This window comes from Oryzias latipes, chromosome 16, assembly GCF_053564925.1.
Source record: "Oryzias latipes strain Hd-rR chromosome 16, Olatipes_Hd-rR_3.1".
In the NCBI taxonomy this organism is placed as follows: domain Eukaryota; kingdom Metazoa; phylum Chordata; class Actinopteri; order Beloniformes; family Adrianichthyidae; genus Oryzias; species Oryzias latipes.
In genome coordinates this window covers 17208874-17223712 of record NC_136252.1, presented here as the reverse complement: position 1 = coordinate 17223712, position 14839 = coordinate 17208874, and the positions used below count along the sequence as shown (strand labels likewise).

Genomic DNA, 14839 nt, shown 5'->3' with positions numbered 1-14839 from the left:
AATGTAAATATAGATTCTTTGATCTTGCACAAGCAGTTCACTCACAGGTTTTGCAGAGATATGTTCACTCCTGCTAAAGGCATTGGAATTAGGCAGGACTCTGCATATAGCCCCCATTGTTTTCCAAAGTGCACAATATCAGGGGGAGGGATTTAGTGCACCTTTTCACCTTATTCACCTGCAGGAGTTTTTCTTTAGTGGTTTGTGTATGGAGAGCGAGAGCAAGTGCCAGTATTTTTGTTGACCGCTTCGTTTCACACATTTACCTAAAAATGAGATAGTAATAAACCTTGGAAAGATTTTGTTTTGTTGCTGTTATACATTTTTTTGTTCAGTAATAAATGTAAGGAATTTGTTGGCCAAGGAGTATTCATTTATTTGTATGCATTACAAACAGTTGATCTGCCTTAGCACTTCCTGCGACTGGTCAAGCCTTAAAGTCGCTACACTGCATAACTCCAGACATTTGTTGAAAAAGGTAAAAACAGCTGTCACTCCAGAATTTTCTTGGTGTTTGTGCATAAAATTTGTGGAATGAAGGACTCAATTCCAGATGCCAGCTCAAATTAGAAAAACAAAAAACGTAGGGGGAGACCAGGGTCAACTGTAACAAAAGTTCCCAACTCCAAGCATGCTCATTTCATACCTTCACATGCTGTTTGAATGCAAGCAGATTTAGCATTTCATGTCACATTCTACCCCCAAAATATCAATTTCTTTTTGGGCAGGTAAGTAAAATTTTAGACTGTCTAATATATATATTTTTTTACTTGGCAAATATGTGATCGAGATATGGCTGTCATTTTTATATATTTAAAAATATACTTTCAGGTTTGTTTGATGAATTTTACAACAACAAATACCAAAGCTAATATAAAAAGAAATTTGTGAAAACATGACCACCTTTATCAGGGGCAAATGTTACAAAGCGTTACAATTGCCCCAGCTAATGTTCAAGGAGTTGCAAGTACAGCATTTTTTAACAGTGATCCAATCCAAACAAGTAGGAACACAGATGGAAGCTTCTGAGGCTTCTCTGACGGATGTTAATGTTTTAGTGGTGAGAATGGAAGGTTGAAGCAAAAAACGAGAAACTGTGTAAAGTGGTTGTTAAAGGTGTTGCTTATCGGCACCAACGTGAGTCACAGTATAGGAAGCTTTGATGTACTATTTCAATGATGCAAAAAGCTGTAACAGTTTTGAAAAAATCCTATGTGGATTTTTGTGGACCCAACTTCTGCCAGGCTGCAATCATGGAGCACACAGTCAGACTTTACTGGAACGGGTGGAGCAGCTGAAGCAGAAACAGCTGCCAAGAAACAGACAAAGGCATGCCTAAGCACTCATTAGCTCAAGTTATTTTCCTTAGAAACACAGTCAAATTACCGGTAAACCTGCTGTTCTCAAAAAAACAAAAACAAAAAAAATTAAGAGCAAAGTATTAAAGACATTTCAAGTAACAGTAATCTGAGATGACAAGTGTAAAGCAAATATGATTTCATCACACATTAATAATCAAGAATTCTTTGGACGGCTGAATGACCCGCGTTTTGGATGACCTCAGACTTTTGCTAAAAAATCTTTACATCAACTAGATTGGAAAAAAAATTATAAATGCACATGCAAGACTGACATAATTATCCAGTGCTTGTAGGAAAACAAAAAAAAATTCCTTTTTTTATGCACTACATATCTCCTTGTATCTGCATATGTGTCCATGTGTTTTAGTGTCCTATTGATCTGTTCTGAGTGACGCAAGACACACTGTCTAAGATTGATTATCTCCCTCCTACTTCTCCCAAACCCCAAAGGATGACTGTTGACCCCAGGACGTCTTTACAGAAGTGGCCTGCTGTGGCGCTTGTGCACCAGCTCTTGTCATTGACACTCTGTCTCTGGCACATTTCATCAGTTTTTGGTGTGTTCAGCTCATAAGATGTTTTCAATACATTTTTTATACCGGTAAAGGGCAGAAAAACATGGAGGAAATAACACCCTCTCACAGAATCAGCTCACACAAATAGGATTACTGACTCAACAAACTTAGTACACTTGGTTGATTTGGACTTAATGAGTAGCTTGTTTGTTTGTCCTTACTCTGTACTCCTAACAACTCTTGATAGAAACAACAGATAATACACTGTTGAAATAGTAGTGTGAGTATAAGAGACGGTATGATGACTGATCAAGTTTAAATGATTGGTGTTGAACATTATTTCTTTTCACTGTAATCAAGCTTTGGAATTCTGATTAGATCTTGATATTAAGGCCTGATAGAAAGACATGTTGATGAGCTGGATACTTTTGGGACAAAGGTCTGCGACAATGCGAGCATGTAAAATAAGAGTATGCTTTTGTCTTTGTGTGATCAACATTAACATTAATCAAAGCCATCAAAGGGGATTGCTCAGGGTAACCCCAGAAACACCCGGAAGTGGTGAGAAGCTTCTCTCCATGAGAAACAAAAGGAGAGCATTACAGTGATGCACTAAAAAGGAAAAAGAAAAAACAAGAACAATGTGTTAATGAGGAATGTTTCATTAAAGAAATGTGCCACATCTTGTCCTTTAGATGTGCAGTAATAACATGAACTTGTGTTTGTGTGATTTGTAAGATGTGAAGCTTGTTACAAGACACTATCAAAAATGTGTTCTGTGGTCCACTCTGTTTGTGGTATGTCCCATTTAATTTTCATTTGAAGGAAAATTTGGTTTGGGTTCTTATGGGTTATGTCCAAAACACTGTAAAGAGAGATCTGACTAAGGGAAAACAAGTAGAGAGGACTGATTGTGTAAAAGCACAGTTGATGTGTTTGGAAAAAGCAATACTCCAGCAGCAGTACTCTGTACCAATAATGAGATAAGAAGCAGAAGTATGGTCGTCCAATGAGGCATCAAAGCATATAAAGAAGAATGCCTACATTCAGGCCTTTATCTTTGCATTAAGTCACTTTTTTATGTCACAGAGCTTTAAGTTGACACTGCAATATCTTGAAATCTATTCTGACTTCAACAAGGTCCCAGAGGAGGTCAGGTTAATGTGTCACCAGCCTTGTCTCTTGCACTCCCTTGTGAAATCTTTGCTAGAATATGGATTTTCTGGAGCCGTTACCTGGGAGGGGGAGGGTTAATAGTCAAGTAGCTTCTCTTAAAGAAAGAGCCACTCCTATAAAAAGCAGGGATGGAGACTTAAAACAGAAATCTACAGCACTGTCCCCCCAACTCCACACGTCTATTGTCTGCAGTCTGCCATCACCTACGTCTTCAGTCATGGGAGTTGCCTACAGCGTTGGAGAGTAAGTAAAAGAAATGATGTTTTGGAGAAATTTAAATGTACCCTTTTGTGAAATTATTTTGTTTAGCTGAAAGTTAAAGAGATTATCAGAAGAAGGATTTTAAAAAAAATAGAGGAATGACAGAAAAAAGAGATAAACAGTGCAATGCTTTTAGTATTAATAAAGCAATACGGTACTTTAACGAATGGAACATACAGAAAATGGTTAAAACAAAAGTCTTCTAAATTTTAATTTTGTTTATTTTCATTTGAAAAACCCAAAGAAATTCCAATTATTCTGTATTAGAGATGTCTCAAGTCCTACAACAAATTTTACTCTCAAGAGAAATTAAAGAAAATCTAAAACAGTCTTATTTTCATCTATTTTTTTGTCTCCATATGTAAGTATCCTGGGTTAGCACAATAAAATGTTGGCCTCCTACAAACATTTTATATATTTAAATGCTGTTTCCAACTGATTTTACTCTCAAATATTTCCTGTCTTGACTGAAAGAAAGAATTTGTGACATTTAAGAGACAAAAAAAAAAAAAAGTAAATCAAAGCAAAATGTGTTGGAAATTCCCATTTCACTCTGCAGTCAAGTAAACACATGTGGTTATCTTTTACATTGTTTTCTAATCCCCTGCAGAGTCGATCACCTCTACCCCTTCTTCATGAAAAAGCACTGCCGGGCTCAGCACTTCAGGAAAAAATATAAAAATCGCTTCTTTGCCGACAAGAATGTGATCAATGGCCTATTCAGCCAGCTGAACAACAACCTCAAAGCTGCAAACAACTGGGAGGTGAGTTTTAAGGACCAACATTCACATCTTTGTGAGGAATGTCCTACTGCCCATATAAGGACATCCTCTTTCCTCCTTGAATCTTTGTAAGTATGCCCCTAAGGCGGGTGCAACCACAGCACATCTTCCCGCTCAAGTTTCCACTATGTGAAAGTGAAAAAAAAAACTCATGAGGGTTTATAACCCCTGCTGCCTGGATGGGGCAGGCATGGAGGACTTTTTCTACTGGTTTACTGTAGAGATAGAAGGAGCTATGAAGATAATGCTGGAGAATGTGATGGTCCTGTTTCGTGCTAGTGACTGTGTGGAGCCATATGTTAAGGTGAGATTATGAAACTTGCAGACTTTATGTGCTTTGTGTGGGAAACTTGCTGTTTGTGAATCATTCAACATCTGGAGCCTCTTTGAGCTGTGAGGCAGCCTTGATTTTAATTCTTTATCTATGCATCGTCTCTAAATAACATGCCACAAATGAAAGAAAATAAGGTAAACTTTACAACTGTTACATAAAAAATACTTTTTTTTAAATTGCATACCACTTATGGAAGAAAAAAACACTATCTAAACATCCTTGTTTATTTATACATGTAAGATGCAAATGTTGCTGGTATCAGCGGATACCACCTGTAAGAAGCTATATGAAATGCAAAAATAAACTTATGAGACAGGGAAACGTGGCTTTCTTTTCCGCACGTTTTCCGCCATTTAGAGGAAATACAGTGAAGTACATGCACAGTCTTTCACTGCCACTTCCTGGTGAAATGTGGTACTCTCTGGACAAATTGGTGTTGTAAAAACCACATTTCTACAGCTAAAGAAAAGTACATTTAGATTATTTAACACAACACACAAATGCAATCACGCAAAGAGAAAAATCAGAAAATAAAACTGACAAGTTTTGAATTTTCCTGACCAATTGTGTTCAAATTTTATTCCCTGCAGTTTATCACTGTGAAGCAAGCAAAGCAACACATTAGTTTGTGCAACTTAGAGGACTTTGAGAAAGAGGAGCAGGAATTTCAGGAGGTGGAAAATGAACTCCCTGTCCTGAGTGACCAAAGCCTGTTGCTGGAGGACCATCACCTGAAAACAGTACGATTTTACTATTCTACATCATTCAGCCTCTGACGTTCCTTTGATGAGGCTTTTTTAAGAGCATAATTTGATCGACACTTCTTTTTTCCAACAGCTTGTTACTCATCTACCACCAAGAACTCAGGGCTACAGATGGAATCTGGTCTACAGCACAGCCATCCATGGCAGCAGCCTGAAGACCCTTTACAGAAACATGGCGGGTCTGGACAGCCCAGTGCTGCTGGTCATCAAAGACATGCACAAAAAGGTTGGCATCTGAATACTTCAAGATTTTTTTTTAGCTTAAAAACACACATGCTTTAACTAACGAACTGGTGTTTCTTAACATTTCAGGTGTTTGGGGCGTTTTCTTCAGATCCATTTAGAATCAGTAAATACTGCTACGGCACCGGGGAAACCTTTCTGTTCACCTTCAGCCCGGATTTCCAGGTAAAAAAGCTTTGTTTTGGTCACATACACTGCAGTTGAAGGAGCTTATCATCAGCAAATCTTAAATTCATGTACAAATAATTCAAATCAAATGCAAAATAGATTTAAGAGATCCATAAAGATGTAATGATTTTAGACTTAAGTTTCTAATGTCCTGTGTTCTTACTTTCTGTAGCAGTACAAGTGGAGTGGAGAAAACTCTTATTTTGTGAGTGGAGACTTGGGATCGCTGCAGATTGGTGGAGGAGGGTAAGTTGCTATATATGCTCACTTAATATGTTATAATAATAAAAACCATCCCAAAACATTGCAAGTGGATACTTGCAGTGGAATTTTAGGCTAAAAGTATTTGGGTTTCTTCTTGGCTTCCCCTTTAGTTCTGAGATAACTTTAAAGTTGTTTAGAAATGTTTAATTTTGTCATTTGTTTACTATTTGGGCCGAATATAAATTCAATGGAACAGCGTTGAGCTGTGGCTGCAATTTGATCTGCTATCTAAGCACAATTTGAGATGAGAGAACTGATTCAATGGGGTTTGACCCCCGTTTGGTGTCAAATGCTAAACATTGGAAAATAAATCAAATATTTGTAATCATATAATGTTTTTCTTCTGATTTGACTTATGGTAGCTAAGTTTCCTCATCTTTTCATATGCAAGAAAACTGCGACAGAGTTTGAAAATAAATGATGATTTCTCTCACCTTTCAGTGGTGGCTTTGCCCTGTGGCTGGATGCTGATCTGTACCACGGTGCCAGTTTTTCCAGCTCTACCTTTCACAACGCAACACTTTCCACACATGAAGACTTCATCGTACAAGATGCCGAGGTCTGGACCGTGCAGAACTGACTGAAAAATAGTTACCCAGCGAAAAAGCTGCTATTTATGGAGTTATTCAACTTCATGATCTCAGGGAAAATGTGAGGTCGAGACACTACTTTTGTTTAAAAAAATGTGTTTGGGATTCTGATAAACAGCCTTTTGCATGACTCCCAAACGATTTTGTGAACCTTTTCAGAAAAAGGTGCTGTGCAGGTTCCATCGCATTGGTTTCATGTGCTTTTAACTTATCTATTTGCTCTTTGCAAAGTAGGTGGATGTTAAGGAGATCATTATGATGTACGGTTGACCAAACTAGCTGTTGTATGTTTTAAGTCCACAGCAACTGGAAGCACATTTTGAATAGAAACCTATTTTTTCAGTTCTCTTAACCTTAATTCATTTGTTTATGTTTAATTTTTTTGTCTGCAACATTGCATTGTGTTTGCGATGCAGTATCTACATTTTGTTGTGTTCTAATCAGCTTTCATGATTACGTTTTAAAGCTGGGTTCTAAAAATAGCCCATCTTAGTTGCCATTCAAAGTTTGGTTCTGAAGTAAAAACCAAACCAGAGCAAAAAGAAATTAGAGATGCACTTCAAATAGTTTGCTGTATACTCTTTGGTGTGAGTTTTTTTATTTTTTTCTGGAGAATTGAACCTCTGCTGTTCTGATCTAAATGCTTGTAATTGCACAAAATTTTACTGTATGACAGCTTCTTATTTTATAAAGGACTATTTTTTAGAAAAAGAATAAAGCAAAGTATATGTGAATGTTTTTGGTTTGAGTATGACTGTGCATGAGGGCCTGCTGTGCAGAGTCCTTCATTTTTGAAACCTCAATAAAACTTTGCCTTTTCTATTCAAAGGGGTAAAGCCATTTTATTTATGCATCAATAAAACCTCACGAATCAGCTAACTCCTTCTCAGGACCACAGAAAAAAAATGTGTATCTGTGTCCTGTGCCTCCAGTAAAGCATTAAAAATCTTTCATCTTCTCATTTTGGGTTTAATAACTGACATCAGACCTTACCACTAATATTTGCTTGCCAAATTCTTTGAATTGTTTCATCAGTTTGCCAGATCAGAGCAGTTGAAGCAAACAAATGAGCATCACTACCTATTATTCTGCTGCAAAGTACCAGTAAGCAACTCATCTGTGCTATATTAACAGGTATAACAAATGAAGGTCAAAGGAGCCTTATCATACCAACATCATGTAATTAATCCGTTGACAAAAGCTAATAATATTATTTAAACCTGTAAACAAGTTAAACACAACTGCTGCAAAAAGGAGTTGTTGTTTCAATTCAGAAATATTCCAGATTCCTATTCCAGACTTTCGAGACAGAGAATCCACTTATGCATCAGGGACTCAGATGCTATGGTGTTCTGCTCAGAGACAAGGACTCGATATTAATGATGTCTCAGAAAAAAATATTTGCTATTTAGTTAGTTAGATTCCTGCAGGGACCGTATGTTGTTGTCAGAACAGAACTGAGATCATTTCAATCTTAAAACTGGATGATGCCAGAGAAGATTTTCTTAAAATTTTGTATACCTCATGACTGATCAATAAAATTAAAGTAAATATCAATAAAGTGAATGTGTATTTTGTAATAAAGTTATTAGAAATTACTAAAGTTTGAATGTCATCTGTTAGGGAAAACATAGGTGTATATTTTCTGTATTATTATTATTATTATTATTATTATTATTATTATTATTATTATTATTATTATTATTATTATTATTATTATTATTATTATTATGTTTCAGGTTAGCTGCATTCATCTTAAAATCTGTTAGAATCAATAATTAGTTAAACCACAGTGCCCTCTAGCGGCAAAACACTGACTCACATTTTGATTGCTTTTTCCTGCACTCGATGATTTCCGGTATCGACTCTTGTGGTCTGGATTTGTCCAGCTGCAGCAATGGCCGGAGTGGAGGCAGGAGTCACCGAAAATGCTTCGAAAGACAACAGCGAGTCGGTCGTGGGATACGAAAAGAAGTGTATCTTCTGCAGGATCGTAAACAGAGAAATGGGGACAGAGCTGCTTTACAGCGTGAGAATCCCGATTCACTATTAGCTAGCTACACCTGTGTGGATCCGAATGTTTTCATTAGAATGATTGTCAGTGGCATCAAACATGTTCATCCTCTGAGACAGAAAAAAAAAAAATAATCTGTGTCAGATTTACAAAAACAGACCTTTATGTAAAAATGTCAATCATGTCCTTTTAGGATGAAGAGATCTCGTGTTTCAGAGACATTAAACCTGGAGCTCCACATCATTACCTGGTTGTACCAACTCAGCACGTGGGAAACTGCAAATCACTGAGTAAAGAGCACGTGCCTTTAGGTAAAGATGAGAGAAACTGAACCTTTTGACAAATGTTTAGATTTTAGGGGTGGGAGTTGGCCTATATAAGTTCACTTCTTTCCACTCCCTTTAACCAATTATTAAATAAATAAGGGTTTGATGTCCTACAGTAATCCTATTTCAGTTTGATTTGCAGTTGTGTGTAAAGGCAGTTATTGATTAAGTATTAGATATGCTTTTGTTTTCCAGTGAACCGGCTGGTGGACGTAGGGAAGGAGATCCTTCAGAAAAACAACGTGATGGATCTCTCTGATGTCAGGTAAGGTAAAAAAAAAAAAAAAAAAAAAAAAACAGTTTCAGCAAGTATATGTACTAACAGTGGCGGTTCTACACTAACCTACTCCCTGGGCGAGTAACCCCACAGGCGCCCCCCCCCCCCCCCCCCCGCCCCCATACAAAATTTGACAACATCCTGTTGTGTTCCCTATCTTCTTTTTAGCAATTTTACATAAAAAAATGCATGCACTTTCTAGACTCGTATTACAGGGGGGTCAAACTCAGTCACACACGCTTAAGGTTTTGGGCCGAAGAAGATAAACATTTACTGAACACACTAAAGCTAAACTTTTAAACCTTTTAAACTGAACTTTTTTAACATAAATATGCATAAAAACAGGAACACTTAAACCCTAAATAACTTGTTATATTTTGCTCTCCATAGAAATATATTCTGTTAAAATTATACAAATATAAACATGCTGCAGAATAAAACAAAGAAAGCCTGGAAATATTAATAAGAAATTACAATTCAAATATTTCCGTTTTTTTTTTTTTTGCTCTTTTATCATTCTTTAGAGCATTTTTTTTTAAAGCTAGACACCTCCTTAATTTTTAGCAATAATTTCTTAATGTGTGACGTCCTGAGTGAGTCTTTGTGAAACATATCAGAGGGATTAGATCTAAAAAAAAAATTATTGTGATTAATATGTTTATGTCTTGTAAAACATAAAAGACTAAATCATAGAATTCATCAGTGGGATTACTCCAAAAATATTTGGCATTTCCCTAAATTTGTGCAACACCAACAGTAGAAATCCTCCAAAAAAACTCAATCCATAAAAAATGGTCTGCACCCAGCACCCCTGTTACAGTTTCTGTTTCTTTGCCCTTGTGGTTTGTTTCCTTTTTGTTCTGGCATGTTTTGAGTTTAACTTCTTGTTTTATTTTGTAGGGTTTCCTGTTTCGTTTTTGTTGTGAGTTTTACTTTGGTTCCCCATCCTTCCTGATTGTGTTCACCTGTGTCTCGGTTGTCTGTATGTATTTAAGTCTTGTCATTCCCTTCCTCCTGGGCTGGTCCATAGTATGTTAGTTAGTATGTTAGTCTGCTCTCCCCGTTTCGAGTGTTTAGTGTTTCTAGCCTGCCGTCTGCAGTGGTTTTGGTTTTGTGTCCTTAGTTGTGTTTATTAAAGCCCCCGTTCCCCTGCAACCTCCTGCCTCCTCTCGCTCTCTGCGCCTGGGTGCTTCCTCCCTTCTCCCCCCGTAACAATCCCTCCCCCTCCCCTTCCCTCTGACACACGCGGCTCCGTCTCTATGACGGGAGGCACAGCTGCGGCCCAGAGTTGATTGTCAAATAGAAAATTCTCCCAATCACCTGTTAGCGTGATTCACCCAGCCACCGGCGAGTTGCGCCCCCCTCTCGAGTTTTTGGACTTATGCTCCAAAGACTACCGCAAAGAGGTGTGGCCGCAAGCATCTTGCAGCAGAGGGCGGTGGTCACGTGTGCGTCGGGTCTGCTGTGTCGGAGCAAAGAATTATGGGAAATAATCCCCATTGCCTGCTTTTGTTGAAAATGGGGTTGAGCACGGGTGTTTGTTCTGCCTAATTCCTTTTCATGTGCCTGTTTTATGTTGTTTCACTCTGAGTTATTTCATCTTTTTTTTTTTTTGCACCATAAGTGTGAAGAGGAAATAGGATGAAGACATTCTTAAGAGTCTGATGTGTCAAACTAAAAGTGTTAAGTGTCGGCAGCTGAAGCAATTTCAAATTAAAAGCGCAAATCTTCCTCTATGAATATAGTAGCCTCTTTGAATACAGTAGTACAGCATCGGGCACGGCAAATGCCGCCCCCTATGAAGTGCCGCCCTGGGCGACCGCCCACATCGCCCATATCAAAAACCGCCACTGTGTACTAATACCCAAATGAATAAATATATTTTAAAAAACAGTAAAAACACAGACCCATCATCCATTTTGTCTACTAATAAATGAAAGACAGGCGTTTCTGCAGATTTTTTACTTTTGCCGACCAAAGCGTGATAAGTAAGCTAAAGTGTACGCTGCCAGAAGTAACTTCAAATCTTATGTATTTTACATAAATAAAGAAAAGAAAAAAACCACCCTTTAAAAAATATCGTCTTATGAATACATTCCACATAGATAAGTGTAGATGTTGCAGAGGACTAAAAAAAAGCTGTGTAAAATGTCAAATGGATAAAGTTTCCACTGCGAGCATCTTTTGATCTGTTGTAAAATGATCCCAGTGATCTCTTAATTATAGTTTCACCATTTTAGGCAATAGTTCAAAAACATAACTCAAAGCTCGTCAGTGAAGACTCTCATTCATCCAGGTCGATTCCATCACAGTAGGAGGTTTAAAGGTTGTCATCTGGACTTGCTTTTGAAAGTAAAAAATGTTTCATCTCTTATCCAAAAGGCTTTGTCAATTCTGAAATGGCTGGTATAACCCAAAGCTTAGAGATCATTTCAAAAGTAATCTCTTATGTTTTAGAGCTTTAGGTCAGAGTGCAATGTGTTCATGGTTTTGCTCTGTTTAAAACTGCAAAAGCAGTTTCATTTGAGTGTAGAAAAGCAGCTGATAGTGAAAACTGAGAAACTGGTGAAGTTTCTCGCCATTCTCTTCTTAATGCCAGTTTTATATTTTCAGCAGAAAACAAAGCATGCATTTTTTTTGTTTTGATTTTTCCAAAAAACCCCAAAGTTTACCATGTCAAAACCAAAAGAATAAAGGGTCAGAAGACGAAGGTTTATCTGCCAATTGCCACTACTTTGTGTTTTATAAAATAGTTCACATTGATTTGGAGTTTTCTGAAAGATTTTCTTCAGACAAGCATATTTATTTATTTATTTATTTAATCTCACAAAACAATCAAAGATCCAGGAACATTTTCTATTTCTGCCCCATTTTACTGAATCCATGAAGCCATTCTAACTCTTTTTTGTTTGTTTTGTTTTTATCAAAGAAAAAACTGCGATGATGTGGTGAACTGCACACATAAGAATTGTCAAAAATGCTAAATTTACGTGGGTTTTGTGTGCAGGTTTGGGTTTCACTGGCCACCATTCTGCTCGGTGACACACCTGCACCTTCACGTCCTGGCACCGGCCAGTCAAATGGGCTTCATGTCTCGGCTCATCTTCAGACTAAACTCCTACTGGTTCATCACCGTAAGATCCCTCATTAAGGTTCAACAGTGCAGCTGAATGGAACAATATCAATACAACAGATAGATTTGTTTTTTCTTTTTCAAAGTTGCAATATTTTCTTTCAGTTACCATTTTTTTGGGGGATGTTTTGCAGGCGGACCAGCTGATTGAAATCCTCTCATCAAAAGGAGACACTAGATGATGGCTTGGATCACATTACTCCTCCTCCATTTGTGATTTTCTTATAATAATCTGTTTTATTTTTTTTTATTAGCTAATGAAAATACTGGCACTTTGAAAGATTTAAATTGAATAAATGTCTTTAAACTGTTTGTTGTATGTTTTCAAACCAATAGGATTAAAATGAATTATTAATATTTAACAAAAAACACAAACATTGTTTTTCTTATGTTTACTAGAATAGGGGGAAAAGTTTTTTATTCAAATGAAGAAATATTTTTATATAGTTTTGGAAATTCTATATTTGTTGGGCTGGTCCTTAAAGCCTTAGAGCATGCTGGGAAAAAAAAAATCCACAGACCCTAGATGTAAAGTGCCACACAACAGGAGCTTAAGTAGAATGCAGGACATTGAGGTAGTACTCTTTTAAGTCATCTGCATCTGATTATTGACATATTTCACTTTTTTTTTTTTTTACATTTAATTTAAGCTCTTTTACTGAATAGGGACTTTCACACAATAGTGCCTACTGTGTGTTAAAATGTAGGAGTTGACAAAATATTGTAAATGAAAATATATTTTTAATTAACTGCAATGCTGAATAAGATGATAAATTGCCTACACACTGTGGAAATGTTAAAACGAGTGATAAATCATGGGAGATGTTTAAACTTGGAGAAACTCCTCTGACTAACAGCATGTTAAAAGCTCGTCAAACATTGCTTTTATTTTAAAGGATAAGCCTTCATTTCTGAAAACATGTTAGCGTCACATTTTCATGGAGAATGTGATCAAATGAATGCGTAATAGAATTTATAGTATAAATATGGCTGCTGCTCTTTACGTTTATGGACAGCCACCTCTCCTCTCCGGAGTTTAATTACATCATCTGGTGCTGACATCTTCAGTTACATGAAACGACGGCTTTGGTTTCACTATTTCAACAGGCTTTGTTGTTTAAGCCAGTTTTGACCTACAGTACAAGTTTAAATAAAGCATTGGTTGGTTTCACATGTTCATGAAGTTTAATGACAACAAACAAAATAGCGAGATGATGTCTGTTGTTTCTGAGATCTCTCTTGTGTGACTTATGCCTCCAGAGGAGTCGGATGGAGTTCATGCTATAGCACCAGACCGCCTGTCACAGACAGGTCCGTGTTCACTGTGGGGGTTCTTTGGCGGCTCCATACTCGCACTGTCACTGCACAAAAACCGACACACAATAGTGTTTAAGATGTACTTCACTAGTGAAGATTAGTTTATATTTTAAATAGCAGCTAGATTTTAGTTTGTTTTCCTGAGCTATCTGTTAATAGAAATGATATTATAATGTAAACAAAGGCATCCTCTCCTATTGGAGTTTTCTAGGTCATTGTTCCAGAGTGATAACTACATGATCGTCCTTCCCCTGCCAAAGCATCTCTCCCTCAAAGTGTACCAGTCTTTGCTTCCTGGCGCGTAAAAGAATTCCCACCAGTTTATTAGAGATAGTCACATAATGCTCAAACAGCTTCCCAAATTCCACTGTAATGACCGTCCCAGTTCCGTCTCTTTCCTTCAGCTCTCCGATGCTCCGAATCACCTGGCAGAGCTCCTGGACCTCTCTGCTGATGAGCGTTTGAGCATCCCTGCCACGCTGCTCCGTCAGGGATCCCTGCAGGGGTCTCCCATAATCCTCCTGTCCCCTCTGATGAACTGTCCCGTCGGGTGTGGTGTGATGGCTGAAGGGATTGTGCTTCTGGTAGTCCTGCCGCTCACTGGACCACCTCTGCCAGTTCTCTTTGAGGCCTTTGACAGAAACACTGTGCTCTGCAGCAGAATCACTGGACTGAGCAGGAGCACAAAGGTCCCCCTCAGGCTCCATGGTGGTCCCCTCCCATGAGTCCAGTCATTTCTGTGTACAAGAGCATTTTTATTATCATTCTAAATGCAACTAAATGTTTTTTCCCCTCTTTCTTAGGTCTAAATCTAAGTGATCATTGATTGGGACTAAAACAAACGCATTCTGTTAATTGCCACATTTAAAGTAAAGAAAAAAAAACTAAACTTACATGTAGCTGACTCATTTGTTCACTTTCCTTCACCAAAAGTGACTCGTCATTTTGCAGCCAAAATGCAGCAATTTCTGATTACACTGTTACAACTCAGCGCGTTTAATGGAGCCAGCAGCTTTGCTGACAATGGCAGGAGTGCAGAATGCTTATGAAGCGCCAAGCTAAGTCACGCTGATTGGCATGTTTATCGACCAATAGCGTGGAAGTGTTTGAATAGCGAGCCAATCACTGTCTAGAAGGAGGAGCTTGAGTAGGTGTCACTGAAGCAAAGCAGATTAATGTCAGCATATACTCTTCACATTTATTCCACGCAAAGTAAGACAATAAACTAACATGCTCAAGAAATTGGAGCAGTTGCTTTCATTCTATGGGGGGCGGGGTCCATGGGGCAAACATTAAAAAAATAACAATTTCACA

At 37.7% G+C, this 14839-nt stretch overlaps 3 protein-coding genes across 4 annotated transcripts; 2 read left to right on the top strand and 1 right to left on the bottom strand.

Moving 5' to 3' along the window:
• The first annotated feature begins 3139 nt into the window (after positions 1–3139).
• Positions 3140–7286, top strand: LOC101166493 (TLD domain-containing protein 2-like). Of its 2 annotated transcripts, XM_011485063.4 has the most exons (7): positions 3140–3295; positions 3924–4077; positions 5020–5169; positions 5267–5419; positions 5506–5601; positions 5777–5850; positions 6310–7286. In XM_011485063.4, the coding sequence occupies exons 1-7, from the start codon at positions 3270–3272 to the stop codon at positions 6446–6448; spliced, it is 792 nt and encodes a 263-aa protein (XP_011483365.1). In that variant the 5' UTR covers positions 3140–3269; the 3' UTR covers positions 6449–7286. The 2 variants fall into 2 exon arrangements, with proteins under 2 accessions (XP_011483365.1, XP_020565711.1); XM_020710052.3 differs by lacking the exons at positions 3140–3295; positions 3924–4077 and adding an exon at positions 4201–4399.
• A 1012-nt stretch (positions 7287–8298) lies between these two features.
• Positions 8299–12520, top strand: hint3 (histidine triad nucleotide binding protein 3). Its single transcript, XM_023964336.2, has 5 exons — positions 8299–8487; positions 8666–8783; positions 8994–9063; positions 12083–12209; positions 12343–12520. The coding sequence occupies exons 1-5, from the start codon at positions 8356–8358 to the stop codon at positions 12388–12390; spliced, it is 495 nt and encodes a 164-aa protein (XP_023820104.1). The 5' UTR covers positions 8299–8355; the 3' UTR covers positions 12391–12520.
• Positions 11858–14556, bottom strand: LOC144984583 (actin-binding Rho-activating protein). Its single transcript, XM_078933497.1, has 2 exons — positions 14420–14556; positions 11858–14262 (listed from the first exon to the last, which is right to left on the bottom strand). Exon 2 carries the CDS (start codon positions 14230–14232, stop codon positions 13738–13740), a length of 495 nt encoding a protein of 164 aa, XP_078789623.1. The 5' UTR covers positions 14233–14262; positions 14420–14556; the 3' UTR covers positions 11858–13737.
• Positions 14557–14839: the final 283 nt, after the last annotated feature.

Coding starts and splice junctions, on each gene's coding strand:
- hint3 (XM_023964336.2), top strand. CDS start 8,356: ATGGCCGGAGTGGAGGCAGGAGTCACCGAAAATGCTTCGAAAGACAAC. Junction 8,784..8,993: donor TAAAGAGCACGTGCCTTTAG/GTAAAGATGAGA, acceptor TTTGTTTTCCAG/TGAACCGGCTGGTGGACGTA. Junction 12,210..12,342: donor ACTCCTACTGGTTCATCACC/GTAAGATCCCTC, acceptor GATGTTTTGCAG/GCGGACCAGCTGATTGAAAT.
- LOC101166493 (XM_011485063.4), top strand. CDS start 3,270: ATGGGAGTTGCCTACAGCGTTGGAGA. Junction 5,170..5,266: donor AGGACCATCACCTGAAAACA/GTACGATTTTAC, acceptor TTTTTCCAACAG/CTTGTTACTCATCTACCACC. Junction 5,851..6,309: donor CTGCAGATTGGTGGAGGAGG/GTAAGTTGCTAT, acceptor CTCACCTTTCAG/TGGTGGCTTTGCCCTGTGGC.
- LOC144984583 (XM_078933497.1), bottom strand. CDS start 14,232: ATGGAGCCTGAGGGGGACCTTTGTGCTCCTGCTCAGTCCAGTGATTCT.